At 39.2% G+C, this 17,717-nt stretch overlaps 1 protein-coding gene across 3 annotated transcripts in view; it reads right to left on the bottom strand.

The window, feature by feature from the left end:
* The window catches only part of CFAP95 (cilia and flagella associated protein 95), an 841,009-nt gene that overhangs the window by 793,672 nt on the left and 29,620 nt on the right, over positions 1-17,717 (bottom strand). For 2 of the 3 annotated variants that reach the window (XM_044064364.1, XM_044064365.1), the window contains exon 2: positions 6,665-6,776. In XM_044064364.1, coding sequence (XP_043920299.1) covers positions 6,665-6,776 — 112 coding nt within the window. The remainder of the gene's footprint in view (positions 1-6,664; positions 6,777-17,717) is intronic. The other variant, XM_044064366.1, reaches the window with a different exon arrangement.

Below are 17,717 nucleotides of genomic sequence, written 5' to 3'. Positions count from 1 at the left end.
TGGCAGGGAAAAGGGGAAACCAGGTTTGAGACAGATTCCTCCAACAAATCTTGCTACTGGAATTTTCAATGATAAAGGGCATTGGTGGTGAGTCGAAACTGATCTGATACACAACTGAATCTTTCTCATGTGAAGTCTGGCCAAGGGTATCATGAGAATAGTTAAGGCCATAAAATATAAAATTCTGAGAAATTCTCTGTCAGAGTGTTGTATCAAAAAGACATCCAAGAAACACTATCTTGTGAGATGAAATAAACAGATTTCTCTCCGTTCACTTGAAATCCAAGGTTGAAAACAGATTTGCTACCTAAACCAGATTCTTGACAGAAAGAATCTGCAAAAAATCAGGCACACATCTAAAGGGAAAATGAGAATGACCTGCAATCTGCAATATGCTATTACAGAAGCCCGACACTTTTGTAAACACTCCTAGTGCTGTAGATCTTCTTCTTCTTTCGGCTTTTCCTGGATAGGGATCGCCACAGCGGATCATCTGTCTGCTCATGATTGGCAATGAAGTTTTACACTGTCGAGTTGCCAACCCGGCGCCCAACCTTCCACAGAAGGCACACACACGCATGTACACCTAGCTAGAGCCAATTTATTGTGTCCAATCCACCTACAGCATGTCTTTGGGATGTGGGAGGAAACCGGAGCACCCGGAGGAAACCCACGTGACCACAGGGAGGACATGCAAACTCCACACAGAAGGCACCCCAGCTGAGGATCGAACCAGAGAACCTCTTGCTGTGAGGCGGCAATATTAACCACTGCACCACTGCGGCCGCCCACTCCTAGTGCTGTAGATAAAACAGCAAAACAAACTAAAAATTCAAAACAGACATAGAAATGCAAACATTACCTGAAAAGTGCTGTTGATTGGAATGTGATGGTAAGCATCTTTTAAATCCAATGTTACCACAAAACTGGAAGGAAGAACGAAGGATAAACTAGACTGCAAAGAAAGCATTTTTGGAATCAAGATATGAAGATTTAGAAAAAAAGGTACAAGACAGATCTCCAAGTACTTTCTTTCTTTAGAATCAGAAAAATGCTTGAATAAAATCCTCTCACAGGGCGAGTCAGGACCAACTTGCAGCTGAGAATAGACTCTAATAAGCAGTCAGCATAGCTCAGAAGTGTCAGTCAATTTGACAGAAAAAGTAAACCTTTTGTGGAAAAAAAATACCAAATACCCACTGGTGACTAAAGTAAAAGTATTACAGAAAAAAATCTGATGTTATTTTTACAAGAAAAATACAATTTTAGACAGGAATTCCCTCAAAGACATCCAACAATAAAATGTAGGTGATATAAATTTTCTTGTAAAAAGTCAAAAAGGGCAGAAATGCCCTAAAATAAATTATTCAAAAGAATAAAACAGTTTTCCACTACAATGATTGCATGGAAGATAACATGGAACTTAACTGCCTAGCTTAGATGTAACACTAGCTAACCATCAAACAAAGCCCATCAACCAAAGCCAAAGAAGGCGCATACACTTTAACAGCAAGAAAGTTCTGATATTTTGGTGCCCTAGTCTCTAGTTTTACTCAGCATGCCTTGTGCATACTAGTGGATAGGATGCATGAAAGGAGTCCAAAGGCTTTAGCATCTGTCTGGCTGGTCCAGTCCTTGGCAAGACACCCCATATTGCTTAAGACTACTGTGGCAGTAATCTAATGATCATCCACTGCTACTGGATTTTAATATTGCCTCCTTTGTTTCCTCATTAGTCTTAGGCTAGTTCAGTTTTTTTTCTTCTCACTCCTTTTCTGACCCTCCCCTTTCCATCCTCTCTTCATTTTCTCTAACTTCTTATGACTGAACTTTATTTTACTGTTTTTACACACATTTTAGGAGTTTCTCAGTAAGAGAAAACATTTTCATCCCTCTAGTAGCCTTGTTCAGCTTCAAGCCAGTCTCCCAAGATTCTAGCTTAAGTTTCGGTACTAGGCAAAACAAGCAGTGGGCATTTCATAGTAATGTTTAAGGTAATTTACCTGCTAAAAGCACACTTGCTGATAAGTTTAAGAAGAGAATATATACATTTTACCTTGTTTGAAGTTCCAAAGGTTTTCATCTAAAACCAAAGTATTTTCATTAAAAAGGGTAAAAATATGCCAGTATATAAGCCCAAGCCACTACTCTAGATCTAAATTTCTTCTGCATGAATTTGAAGGAACCTGTGTGAAGGTGATGGTTATATTTGACAGCTTTACAACATCTACACCAGTATCCACAGGAAACACACATACATGCATATATCTATATATCTATATTTTATATATATATATATATATATATATATATATACATATATATATATATATACACATATATATATATATATATATATACATATATACATATATATATATATATATATATATACATATATATATATATATATGTACATATATACATATATATACATATATAGATATATATATGTAGATATATACATACATATATATATATATATATATATATATACATATATATATATATATATATATATATATATACATACACACACACACACACACACACACACACACACACACACACACACACACACACACACAGAGGGGAAGAGAGGCACACACATTCAAACTCATGGATACAGATATCTAATGTGATAACAAATGATGGCTAAGTTACATATGAAATAATTTAACAAGTAATGCATTTAATCATCTAAGTAATGGTTTTAACCATGACCAGCTATGCTCTTCCCCCAGACATAATGCCCAAATAAGTAAATGTAGGCTGAGTACTTGCCAACTGTGATTATACAGTGGAGTGGTTTTAAAAGGATTTTCATACCTTCTTAAATAACTACTGCATAATCCTTCATCATTTTCCAACATTGCTGTTCAGAAATTGAGGAATAATAACTTCAGCTGCAGTTTCTGACTTTTATTCCATAAATGTGCATGCCTCTGTACATAATGATGCATACACAGAAGCAAATTAGTTTGCAGTTTATTCTACAAAAGTATCCAAAGGCTGAAGGATGAATGAAAAGAAATTGAATCTCCTGGTTAATAGTGTTTTTTTTTGAAACAGCTCAAAAAGCACTTGCTTACTCATATTTGACTGAAACAAATGCTTTGCTTGAGACAGATGTCAACTTTTTTGGAAAGTTTCTCCCTTCCCCAATTATGAGTGACTGTGGAGTTCCCATATACTCGTTCAACTCCCATATGGAGATAGATGGGAGGGCTTACCTCTCCTGCAAAAAACGTACTCCTTCAAGATACATACACCACTGTATTGAATGTATATGGCAGCTCAGGTCAGTTTCTCAGAGCAGAGCCTACTTTACTTTGAGAAAGTTATTTTGCTGTTTTATGTATTTCAGCAACCTTACTGGCTTCCCGGTGCTTTGATAACAATAGCAAGCTGAATTTTAAATATGCTGGTGAAAGCACAGATTCATATGGGGTAAACTGAGATTGAGTGAAATAAACTCTCCAAATTCCAGACATTCACCGGTGGGGCAATCCTATCCTCTATAAAATACATAATTATATATCCATCATAAAATATAAATTAAAAAAAAAAAGAGAGCTCCATATTTGCTTGCAACAGTACTTAATCACTATAAAGAGCATACAGTTTTAGCAAACACTACTATAATTATTAGTTTTTATGTACAGAAATGGAAAACAGAGGCTGGTTGCAGTCCCAGATAAATATAAAGGTGGAAGAGAAAGACAAGTTGCCTGAGATGGGTACAACTTTCAATATTGGTAAGGACAGGAAAAACTTACAATACTGTATCTGTCTGTATGCTCACACGTCCAATACCGATTTCAGAATTCAGCCAGCATTATTTATGACAGCACTCTTATGAATACTTCATCTCTGGAGTCTGTTAATGCCTGCACTGCTCAAGACCATGTTAACATTCCTGTGCAATTTCTAACATTTAAAGTTCTCAGTTCCTTATGTACATGGTCTTACATGTCCTCATAAAATTCTGGCCTGCTGCAAGTTATTTAAATTGCAGAATAAATATCTTTAACATTGGATAATGAAGGCAATTATTCTATTTCTTTGGCTTACGATTAAGAGATACAGGGATTTCCAACACAATAAGACTCTTACATGTCATCACATACACCACAAGGTCTTTAAGCAGCTCCTACAACACTATACCATGGACTAGTGACTCTAGAGCAGGTGAACATGACATAGGTCCAGTCTCTTATCAGCTTTTTGGCATATTAGGCAGGTTCCAGAAAAAAATCTTTAAACATTCCAACTGATTTACATGGGCATAAAAACTTTCTGCAACTGATTCCAATCATATCCAGGAAGGATGTAAACATGAAAAAAAGTTCTGGAATCTTAGCAAACAAACTTACAACCACATCAAGTTCCATAAGGTATGCTCATCTAAGTTTAATGCTATGAAAACTAAACGGGTGGTCTTATCACTTAGTTTAACTCCTTGAAGGTTATTTGCAAGCGCTATGTACTAGGAAGAGGGAGGTTCTCTGTACAAATGTCTTTTGTAAATGTATATTTATACATTCACAAATTACTGACAATTTGAAATGTCTTCTTTAGTTTACAGTCTGCAGATGTAAGAATAACGCCATATAGCAGAAAAAAGTGGGTATAACCCCGTTATGTTCCACTTAGGAAAAAATTCTGCTGTACCTATATGGATGAAAATCATGCATAACAAATAGGAATAATACATTGGAACCAGTTTCTCCATTCCCTCTACTTACACCAGTATCTTAAAATACTAAAAGATTTGATCTAAATATGGAAGTACATTTGTTGATCTCATCTTATTTGTGGCCACTATAATAAGTACTTCAATGTATAAGTCAATGTCTGCAAGACCATCATACAGCTCTGTTCAGTGAGGCTGCCCTGGACAATAAAATATGTTTGGGATAAGATCAGGAATGCTGGCAATCTTGGTGCAGGATTAGCAGTTCAGAGGTCTAAGGCATTGAAAGGGAGGGATGGGTGTGCCCATCACATGGAGGGAGGTCATTTGTCTAGGCTTTCCCTGTGGGGAAGTAGTGGCCATCAAGGGGAGTAGCTCTCAGATATTAACAGGCGAATGCAGAAGAAGGGGAGAACCAAGGGGTAAGTTATAAAGGAAAAAATCTCCCTGGTGGAAGAACTCAATGGCACATCTTCCCAGGATACTCTTATGTACTACACCAGTGTAATCCTTAGATCCAGCAATGGAAGGGGGCACCGAGTAAGCTGGAAAGAATGAAGCGGAGGGGAAACAAAAAATATTGTCAGCATTCTTAAAACAGGTGTAGCTCATCCAAATGTCTTGCCACAGAGCATATACTGCTTTGGAATTTGGTGATGTCCATCACAACCCAACTACCAAAATATTTGGATTCTAGCTATTTAAGAAATAGACACAGAACAGAAAACTGAATATAAAGATTGAAATCAACTACATGCAGATCCCCTTACTGGTATGTGGCACTGGTATATACTAGATAATTATTTGTAGGTCTGAGGGAACGCCAGAAACAGGAAAATGATTCAGTCAATAACTTGCTTTGGGTGAGCTCTGGGCATAGAAAAGGGAAGGCAGAAAGACAGAAAAAATCAGGAATTGACAGTGTGGGTAAAATATGTTGGGTTGGCACACTTTGAACCCACTGCCTGTCAGTGAACAACTCCCTGCCAGCCCACTGTCCCACTCATTCTTCTTCACAGGGACAAGGGTCAACTGGGAGTAGCCATCACAAAAACAGCCATTGGGGTGGTTTGTAATTTTTTTCACTTTTTTTTTTTTGGTCCTGACCTCCCCACAATTAGTGCTAACTTTATTAATAAAGTTAGACACTTACCAAAAAGCTATTTGTTATAAATTTCCATCAAATGAATGCATTTTCAGCACTATGTCTTAATTCAATCACTTAGAAAGGGGATTCACAGAAAATGGTGAACATGCAATAAGAGGAGGAAGCATCTATAAGAAGTTGTGGGACATGCAACAGGCCATCTGTAAAGAATGTCCCCTCAATTCCATAGGAGTGCTTCATGTGGTCCACTCCACCCCATCACCCAGTGCACGGAAGATGGTTTTTCCAGTCTCCACCAGGATAATCAAACTTCCCAATGTGTCCCTGATTACTCTCACCCTTCCCACCCCCCAGAAAAGGTGAGCAGGCCAAGCCCCTTCCCCACTTGTGTCCTCCAGATTCAGGGCCACTAATCAAGCCCCACTTGATTGAGTAGAAGTCAGGGCTCCATCCCTCTGTGCCATGGAACTATCAATTCAGTAAAATGCAATATTTAATGGTAACTGGTTTCTGTTCCTCTGAACACAATTTTCATTAACTTTGTACTAAATCTGCTAAAAGTTGTCTTGGTGCAATTGGCTGGTAAATCATTTAACCTCCTCGGCTGATTATGGCAGGTGACACCTGAATATATGAAGTATAGTAAAGGTAAAACAGCTGATTAACTGCAACATCAAAGTTTTCTAAAATAGTGTTAACTTTTTTCTCTGAAAAGAGAAGGCAAAGGTATTTTACAAATTCTGTAACATTTTAAAAAGAAATGTTTGATATCACTGCAGTTGATAATATTTGAAGCCATTCAGTAGTTACATTTTAGAAAAGATGTGATCAAATAAAACAGCTTATAAAATCCTACTTACATCTTCTGTTGCTGTTCCAAACCTTCTGTAAGTACACAGATGTAAATCAATTTTTCCTGGCTTGCACATAGTTGCATCATAATCTTTAGGCTCCGCCTCTCTATTTTGGTGCCTTTCCAAAAAAAAAAAAAAAAAAAAAAACAGGAAAAAGGTAGTTAGTGACACATAGCCATCTATGAAACACTGATGGTGACTGACATATCCTTAAGAAAGCTCTTTTAGGAGATGTTACCCTTAAATATTTGGCTACACAGAGAAGAAATCTTATATTGATGTTAGCCAAAAAAAAAATATTATAGTAAGAAATGATAATCTCAACAAAAACTACCTCTCTGCCTACAATTTGCTAATTTTATCAGGAGTTTGCTGAACATGTGACAAAAGTAATGTCTTCTTTATTGATAGGTATTTGTTAAAACTGTATTATACAAGAACACACTTTATGCTTTGAATGAGCCACAACAATTATACGTTTGTTATGGTCATACTTGTCAAGTTGGTTTGTATTTTACATTGCTTTCACAGGCACTGACAACAGTGCTATCAAATTGAAACTGAATTTAAGAAAACAAATGCTGTCCTAGGCAAAATTCACAACTTTAATAAGTAGTTTGCACCCCCACGACTGACAAACTCCTCCTTGATATCTACAAACCTAGCAAGAATATTGGAAAATCCCTCTACAACTACCCTGTAGCCCATGCCTGGAACTCACTTCCCCTTAATATAAGACAAATCTCCCATAAATACCTGTTTAAACATGAACTTAAACACTATCTACTAAAGACTTGGTCCTGCCGTGTCTAACTCCCACATGACAACTTTATCATTGACTCATCTTTTACTCATCTAATCAATATCACCCTCTTTCTTTCTCCTCCTCTCTGTCTTGTAATTCTGTATCAATTTTCTGGATTTTATATTCAAAATATATTCCTGGATTTAAAACATAATAATTAAATCAGCACCATGTCTGTTCTGTCAAATACATTGTGTATCTCATATCCGGAACCAATTCTGTAATCTTATTTTTACTTTTATTTTATTTTTATCTCATCTACAGCATGTAATGATGTTAACTGTTGCTAATATTCCTCATGTTATGTCTTCTGTGCAACTGTTCACTTTTGTTATGCTTCTAATTTTTACAAGATTGTGAACTAATTGGAGCTTTTCTCCTTGAGTCTCCACTGAAAATGGGCCTTTGGCTAAGTTGGACTAACCCAGTTAACAAATGTCAAATAAATAAATAAATAAATAGTTTAGCTCTTTTGTTCCACACCAAAAACAGAACATAAGAACTACTAAAGGTCACATTCTCTCATTATAATGTCCTTTTGATGACAAATCGAGTAAGGTGCCCAAATGCAAAGTATAAAGATGTATATGCATCTCTAGTATATAAATCAAGTGCAAAAAAACACACTGCCATTTCTTACACCACAAAGCTAATACAGAGGGATGAGACTTCTCTTACAGATTTATCATTGTGATAAGCACACAACCTTCACATCTGACTAAAAGAGCTCTAGTCTTTGTAACTGCAGGACAGAATCCCAAGCAAGTCTTCCCAGGCAGTTCCCCTCATAAAGATATATGCTTAATAGCAGGAGCCCCAAAAAAGACCTGGACCTGGCTATCACATCCAGCTTGCAGTGCACTTCAAAGATTCTGAGAACAAAGTAGTTGCTGAATTGATAATCTACAGCAAGGTTTCTGCAAAAGTCTGTGTACATAGCATCTGCAATAGCATGAATAGAATGAGCCTTAGGTATGGTAGCCAGAGGTTTATAAGTTATTATGCCAAACTATATGCAATCAGCTGAGACAACCACCTGGCTGAGGTAAGCTAAGAAGCTTTATGCCTGGGTGTTTGTCTTTTAAAAATGGAGATAAGCAAATGCTTGTTTATGGATAGTCCTCATTCTATCAACATAAAATCTAAAATGACAGTACACATTCACAAAATGGAGAAGATGCTCTCAGTGTTAGATAAAGTCTGGAAAGAACACAGGAAGATGAGCTGACTGGTTGAGGTTAATCTTTGTGAACACTTTAGGCAAAAAAGGATTAGTGTGGTTACTCACCCTTCTTTATGAAATACCAGATATGGAGAAATGGAAAGAACACGCATTTATGATCTTCTTCTACTAGAAATAACTGCAACAAGTACAATTGTGAAAGCAAACTTACTTTAACAGTAGATGTTCTAATAGGTAACAGTTGCAGCAGCAGCAGCAGCCTAAGCTATATGGGATATACCCTACAAAGGATCAGATGTCCGGCCAGTTTTCAAAGCTTCTGTGTGCCTTCCACTCACACAGTATGTCTGAGGAGGCACAACGGCATGCTGGTATAAAAGCAGACATTGACACAAAAAATTCAGAAGTTTCTTGCCTCATAAGAAGGGAGGCTAAAGCCCCAAACAAATCAGTTATGTGTTAGAAGACAAGGGAAAGTCAGGGATACAGGGAACACCACCCTGGCAAACAAACTAGGAAAGGAATACATGAGAAACCTATAAAGGAATGACAAGACAAAAGGGGAAGGAGGAAGTTAGTACTGTAACAGTGATCCATTTGAACTGTTACTGTTATGATAAGTTTATGTAGATAACCATGCTATGTTCATCATTAGCTCACTGTTGATGTTGTCTAATCTACATGAGAAGAGTACCAAAGATTAGATAGCAAAGGAGGAGAATAAACGGTAAGGATCGAGGAACCCCTGAAGAACAGTCCTAGCAAAACCTGTTCTTGATCAGCAGCACAGGTCAACTTTATTTTTATAGAAAGTGGGTAAAGATGACCAGGCTGCCACCTCTAGCATACACCTAGAGTTCAACCTTTTCCAAAAGCTCTAGAAGAAGCCAAAGCTCTGGTAAAGTGGGCTTTGATATTGAAAGGAAGGGTCTTCCCATTGTGTGAATGGCAATGGTGGACTGCAATGGATACAATCTGAAAACAGTCTGCTGTGACACTGGTTGCCCCTTTTTCTTACCATCATAGATAATGAAAAGGTGATTGAAGTTTCTGAAGACCTTTGTAGTGTAAATAGATGTACACAGGTAGCTCAGATACTTCTAAGTAAATTTCACAGATGATTGCAAGTTGGGAGCTATTATTAACTCCCCAAGTGATGTTGACATCCTACAGAAAAGCCTCACTGAGACCAAAGAATGGTGTCAGAACCATGGCCTTAAGCTCAATGGCAAAAAATGTGTCGTCATCCCCCTTGGGAAAAACCCGGTTCCCTTGAATTACCACATTGATGTAGTTCACTGAACACAGAAGGCGTTATACGAGATCTGGGAACATAGATTGCATCACCTTCTCTTTTGATCACCACATTGCCACTGTGGTCAGGAAGCCCTTCTATGTGGCACATCTCATTACTAAGGGTTTTGCATCCAGGAAGAAAGAGGTCATTGTCTCCCTCTACTCTTCCCTCATTAGGCCAGTCATCGAGTACAATGCCCTATTTGGCATGTACCTCACTAGACACCTGCAACAACTGGAGAGGCCTCAAAATTACCTCACAAAGAGGATCCTAGGCCTTAAACACTTGTCCTATATGGAGAGGCTCAAAAAACTCCAACTATTCTGTCTCATATCACCTACTTAGAGGCGATCTCTCCTTGACTTACAAAGCCATGTCTGCCCCAGCTCTGTTATAAATGCTACATCTAAAGAAATCCCAATCCCTCCGCACCACACGCTCCAGAGACCTCAGCCTCTTTACCACAATCAACAGAATATGCTGGAGGGACAGGTTCATAACCCAGAGACTGCTCATGCTCTGGAATAGACTTCCCATACATGTCAAGCAGAGCACCTCACTGCCCCTCTTCAAGAGAAATCTTGATGAGTGGATGGGAAACAGAAAATTTACCCCCGGGGATCACTCCAGTGGCTCTAATTGACAGAAGCAATGGGAACTAAGGTCAGGTGGCACAATGCCAGGGTAATCCTATGGGCTAGGCTTGTAAAGACTCCAGGGCGATTAGCCTAGTACACACCTATGAACCTATGACATTTTTACTTAGTTTAGCAGAAGTTTCGAGCAAAGTGCAATGGAAATCAAAGTAGTAGATATAAATCAGACAGCAACTGAAAGTGACAACAAAATAAAATATAAAGAAAAGGAAAGGAAAGAAAATGAAAAAGTCCACAAATGTAGTGGCAAGTATACAGAACTCTTAGAACAACTCCATGTTGACCAAGACTTAAAGCAGGAATGGTTAAGGAGAGGTGAATTTATACCAAAATATGAGAGGCAAATAATGGCAGTCCAAGGTACTGGACTACATTTATTTATTTCCAGTTTGATGACCGGGGAGGTCCACTGGGCTCAAAGAGCCTGTTTTCAGTGGAGGCCTGGTGAGAAAAGCTCCATAATACAAAGTACAAGATATATAAAACAAAATACAATACATAGTTGCAAAGGTATCAGTGAAACAACATGTAGCTATAAAATAGCAAAACTAAGCAAAGTTAAGCCGCAACATAGACAAAAATATATAATACATATTTACATGTTTACAGGTTGAGAACAGTAGTACAGAGTTAAATTTGTACAGAGGTTAGAAACGTCTGAGAACGTTACAAAGTAACATTAAAATAGGTTTAATCCCTGGTGAGTAAGGACGAATGAAACCTTATGTGCAGTGAATGTATTCATGTATTAAGCAGGTTAGGTAGGTAGAGTGCAATTGCACTTCCATTTATAGGAGAGGTAGGAATGGAGCTGGGTTTTGAAGAGTTCATAGTTTTCAGAAATTCTTAGTGATGGAGGGAGAGAATTCCATTTTTTGGCTAAGGAAAAGGTTAGAAGTAGCTGACGAGTGGGACGATTTGGTTTGTATACAGAGATTAGATTTTGGTGGGCAGATCTTAGAGTTCTGTGTGGGGTGTATAATGGTAAGATGTTTGTTAGTGCTGGACATTTAGTTGGTTTGAAAATAAGCTTGTGAGCTGTGGTGAGTTGGAGGTAGTCTAGGTAGTTGGGAAGTTCTAGCCATTGCAGCTGGTGTAGCGCTATACAGTGGTGAGTGGAGTATTTGGATGTGGTTGCGAACTTTGAGATTTTGTTGTAACAGGTTTCCAGTTTAGAAGAGATGGAGGAAGATAGGTTGGTTAGTAGGGGAGCACCATACATCAGTGAGGGTAGTAAGTAGGTTGTGGCGAGGGTCTGTCTAGTTGAAGGGGAGAGGAATTGTGAGCTTCTGTACAGCATGCCAAGTTTCTGATGGGTTTTCTTAATATTTAGCTAAATATGGGTATCAAATTTTAGATGTTCGTCAATAGTAACCCCAAGAAGTTTAGCAAGAGGAACAACTTCTATAGTGGAGTTGGCATGGCTGATAATATTGAAGGAGGTTTTGTCGAGGGGGAGAGATTTTGAGGGGGAGAATAGTAGGATTTTTGATTTGTTGGCATTCAGGGAGAGATGATTTTGAAGCATCCCGTTCTCAGTAGTTGAAAAAGCAGTTTGAGTTTTAGTTTGGAGCTCAGGGAGGTTAGAGGCAGAGCAGACTAAAGTTGAGTTGTCTGCATATTGTATTATCTTAGTGTTAGGAATGGCTGCATGGAAACATTAATGAAGATATTAAAGAGCATTGGGCCGAGTATGGATCCCTGGGGTATGCTGGTTGGGGTCGGAAGGAAGGCTGAGGTGCCCGTCTTCCATTTCACAGCCTGGGATCTATCAGAGAGGTAGCTGCTGAACCAGGTAATGGTGTTTTGTGAGAGATTAAGATTAGAAAGGTGGGTAAGAAGGTGGGTATGGGAGACTGTATCAAAAGCCTTGGAGAGGTCAAGGAGGACTGTGGATACAAGTTACAACATACATGCTGGTTTACAAAGTCTATAGAAAAAGTAGGAGAACTATAAATGCAAGTTTTGTAAAAACAGAACTGGAAATAATTTTGCAGAGTATAATACACTCATGGCTGAGGGTCTGTATACTGAAATGCACAATAATGTAGCAAGACTGCTGTACTGGGAGTTATGCAAACACTACAATATAGAAGTAACTAAGAAGCATTGGAAACACGAACCACAAAGCATTGACAATAATGAAGATCACATGGGATCACCCAATACCAACAGTTTAAAAAAGCTGCAAGAAAACAAGATATAGTAGTCCAACAAAAAAAGTCTAAAGTAGCGTTAATCACTGAAATTGCTACACCCGATGATTTTAGTTTCTTGTGTACTGAGACACAATCATAACGTACCAGGATTTGCAAGCAGACACACGAGCAACGTAGAAGATACTCAAGACAATTCCCATAGTAGTAGAAGCAACAGCAGTAAGAATTTACAATCATACTTAAATATGCTGATAATACATGTATCCCCTTGTGAACTGCAGAACGAGGCAGTTCTGGGTATATTGCAGGTGCTGAGAAAAACACTCTTGATGAACATCAAATCCTGATGCAATACAAATATGAACTTTAATCGTACTGTGAATTAGAATGGGGTCCATTCCCATCATGGTATTAGAAATCCAAAATATTTGGAGAAATGCAGGGTATCCCCACTAGAGGAAAGGAGTTGCTGGAGCCAATAGTGGAGGAGGGACCTATTGAGGGGTCTGTAAGATCTAGCTGCAAGGGATGACTATGTAAGTTGGAGGTGGGTACTATACACCATTGGACTGGCTAAGAGGCAGCAAATGGTTCACAACTATGGGCTAGACTCGGCATACCAAAGACTAATAATGATGCATGCAATACAACCAGGCTATGCTATACAGTGCATAGACTGGCCACACTTGCATCAGACACAAGCTACTCTGGTAACACAGCACCAACAGCAAGGTACAGTTATCATGTAGAGGTGGAGTGGTCTACAGTGACAGTGGTTGGCAACAGGCAATGGAGGGCAGGGGCTAATGAAGGTGTGTATACACGAGTGTGTGTGTGCATGATGGCCTGATGAGTGCAGTAAGCTTGAAAGACTGTAAATAAGAGGGCTCTCCAATGTGAGGCATACGTTCAGAGATAGGTGGGAGTTGGTCAGATTGTGTGTTGCTACACTGTGTGTTTCTGTGTGACAAGTCAGTAGATATGTATGATGACCATGCATATCCGTAGCCACAGAGAAGTCTATCCAAGAAATGTTACTCCCAAGATCAGCAACTGGCACAGAGGAAGGTATGCTTTCTGAACAGGAATAGAAGACCATGCCACAGGGATATCCACCACATACATTGCCTTATATGTGTGCATCCATGGTGGGCCTGAGCACCCTTGACACTTGCAGTGGGAATGGAGGATGTGGCACTATGGAATCCTAACTGTTCCTTACCAATTCCACAGTAGTTCTTCTCCAAATGCAGACAGAAGAGGATAGCCACACAAATGGCATCATCCTCAGCATGTTGAAAAACGAGAAGGAAGTACCGCCAATAAAGAGAATTGCAGCTAACCAGGAACCTTCACAGTTGCAATATTTCGTGAAATAGGAAGATAACACCACCAAATCGTACCAAATAGTCCTTTGTTGACCTCCAGCATGTGGCAGGACACAGGCCCAGGAGGATACAAACTCTCCCTAGTGCTATTCAAAAATGTTACCTAAAGAGGCAGAAATCAGGCAGCCCATGCATCACACTCATCAGCTCTGCAGTGACTGCAATGGCATCAGCTACTGCCTGTATTATTGTTTTGCACATCTTTTGTGTAATGGCCATGGACACACTCTGCTTGGGTACAGGGAAGTCAAAAAAGACACCAGACAGTAACTCGCCATTCTCTACTGCTCTTCCTACATTCACTGGAGACACCAGCACCCAATGTTGCCTTGTGGGTGGAGGGGGATGTGACCAGGCTTCTGTATTGGCCAATTCTTGCTGTACACTGGTCACTTGTGCTGAGGTGAGTTGCACAGACAATGAAGCAGTGGGTAATATGCTTCCATGGTACCCCTGCCTCACTGTGGCCACAGACTGTGCCATGCTTTGATTGGCATCATAGTCAGTCTCAGTTGCTTCCTCAATATTAAGCATGCCAATATCTACAGTGGGGACCCATATACCAAATCACCAGTGAAAGCACACAGAAACACCCTAGTGTATTAGTGCTACTTAGTGACAATCACAGATTCCATTGCTGCAACAGCTGTAAAACAGAATGGCATTAAAAGAATACAAGGCCACATAGCTTGTGGCAACTCCCATAACAGCTAAACTGCTGGAATGCCTGTTAAGATGACCATAATCACTGAGAGAGTTTCTGGCTCTGGCATGTTGCACTACATGCTGCATATGTAAGGCAATACTCATCCGGGGCATGATCCACAGACTCCTGTGGTGGTGCTGGAAAGTTTCCATCTGTTTTAGGTATGTTGGGATGATATTCCAGAGTTTCCATATGTAATAGGAGTATAGTGAGTTGCCCTCTGACTTAGGCTTTGTTGTGATTACCAACAGGTTATTGGTTGAGCAAAGGTCTCTACCTGAAGAGAAATGCTACAGGCCATCTTTTAATGCTGGACACTTTTCTGGTGTATGTATAAGATTGTGTGCAGTAATAAGCTGCGAGTATGTTAACTAGTTGGGCAGCTCAAGACAGTCTAGTTGTTTCAGGTCTCTGTAGTGAGGAGTCCTAAATGTAAGGTCTGCATCAGATTTGGCTACTTTATTATAACAGCTGTAGAGTTTAGCTGTAAGTGTAGTATAAGGCTGGAAGAAGGTGGGTAGATGCTTGTGTTTCTCTTGCATCATCCATCAGATACTGTTCGGTTCTACGGAGGGAGAATAGTTTCTGGTGTTTTTTTTAATGGCTTGGAATACGTTTTGGTCAAATTTGAAGTTATTGTCAATTAGGACACTCAGACTTTTTTTAGGGTTACCATTTTAATTTTTGTGTTGTTGGATGAGGTTATTTTTAAAGATGGTATTTCATTTTGGTGCCGTTATATATCTGGTAAATAATATCAGCTATATTTTATTCTGTTCAGCTTCTTTCTGAATCATTTATTTCTCCATTGCTTTATGCTCTTTATTATTAGACTGAGATGGGTACTAAAGATAGAAATGCTTGGCCACTGATAGCTGCCATAACCACAGTATGATCCCCTACGTCCCAGTCAAAAGTAAACAGACTGTGCAACACCTCTCCATCCAGAAGCACAGGCCACCTCCACAGATTGCTGCCATGAGCAGCTGCCTCCATATTAAGGTATATGCTTCTTTTACTCATGTCATTGTTATTCTTAGAACAAAAGTTTGTGTTGATCTCAGCCCATCACATCACCTACACAAACACAGGCATGGCGGTACAGCCGAAAAGTATATAAACCAAGAAAGTGTAATGGTAGAAATCATTTTACACCTATGAAATAAGCCCAAGTTTTAACTCGCCAGAGCACCTCCTTTTATACCATAACTGAACTGTTCTGCATATTTGCTCTTTGCATGTTTGATTCTGTTCTGGTATAAAATAGTCTCCTCTGCAGAAAGTCTGCTTCTTGATTCCCCAAGAGAAAAAAGGACACGTTTAGATTGTTGTTGAACCACTACCCATTAATTAACCATGTTCATTCTTGTATTACTTGTTTTTATTAACAGCCACCATTACAGCCATTTTAAGACTTCTCAAAGTCCCTGTCATGCACCTCCTTATGTCCCTTTTCTCAAACAGTTCAGTACCGCCAATCTCCTTTCATATCATTACTGCTAAGTTGTTTGCTCTCCTCTACATTTTCTATCTCATGAAGCAGCAAATACATGATCTCCTAAAGTATATGGACTATTCCACTGGGTTTTTCTCTGCATGTTTTGAAAGTTCATTTCCAACCTAGAGGCCAGTCCGGCCTCATTTCAATGTTGATCCAGGTTACAAAACTACAGTAAGATGAACCTTATAATCAGTCATAAATGCTTCAATTTATTTAAAAAATAAATATAGCTTGACAGTTTACAAAACAGATGCGCATCAAGTTGCATCTAGCTTTAAAGGTGTATTTACTGATAAGGCTGGGATGCATTTATGCGTTTCCCCCAAAAATAATGATGCTTTCTCCACTTATGGCCTCTTCTTTCAAGCAAAGGTGCAGTATCCTCCACTCTTGATGTGAAATAAAAAAAAAGAAAAGATTCTAAGGAAACTCAACTATAATACTTGATCCAGCATAGTTTTCAGAAATACTGACCAGGATGAGTGATAAAGGGTATATTACTATCTGTGGCCCCAGGCCAGACTATGATTTTTTGTCTTGGAGAGAGTACCTACTTTTTTTACATGAAAGCAGAAAGCTCTACTCAAGTGAACCAAGCTAAGTAGACATAATTTCATAGGTATATACTAGCATACCACCAGGGACTTTATAAGCCTAACCGTGCAACCGATCCCAATTGTGTCCCTGTACATCATGAGCATTTATTAGGAGGGGGTATGTTAAGAAGTTTGCAGAGGTTATGTGGGGGCTATGTTAGTTTGGGCATTACTGTCTGCCTTTGTCTACCGGAAGCCTGGGAGGCAGATCCAGGAAGACTTCGCAATTTCCCATCCATTGGTCAAGGTAAAACTGATAGGGTTACGGATGGACACTGCTTCATATGGATGGGTAGCATATTCCAGAGCACTGGGAGCCTCTGAGACACATCTGTCTTGCCAACATGTCTTGTGTCAGAAGCAAAATGTAAAATCCTTGGATCAAGTGGTTCTGATGCTGTTCACTTTGCAGACATGCAAAAGGTCCAAGGGATGCCTTGTATGCCAAGAATAGATCGCCTCTCAATAAATCTGTGGGAGACAGAGTAGAGAGACAGACAAAGCGAGATAAGGCTTTAAGGCGATCTGTATACAATTGTGTTTATACCCTGGATTGGGTAAGACTATGATACCAGGAAGACTAACATTTCAGATGACATACTGCAGGGTGAGTTTCTTCACTGATATAATCCTGATCTTACCCTAGAACATAGGTGTAGGTAAGGTTTTTTGAAATGCACACCACCCCTAGCCCACAAACTGTAGCTCTCTCCACCTAGGACAGTGCATGGTTTTCGGTAGTGTACCTTTTCAGTATTGCAAAAAAAA

The sequence above is a fragment of the Protopterus annectens genome, chromosome 2.part2 (assembly GCF_019279795.1).
Source record: "Protopterus annectens isolate FY-2018-M chromosome 2.part2, PAN1.0, whole genome shotgun sequence".
In the NCBI taxonomy this organism is placed as follows: domain Eukaryota; kingdom Metazoa; phylum Chordata; order Ceratodontiformes; family Protopteridae; genus Protopterus; species Protopterus annectens.
The sequence above is the reverse complement of the archived record's forward strand: the minus strand, read 5'-3'. Positions and strand labels throughout refer to the sequence as shown.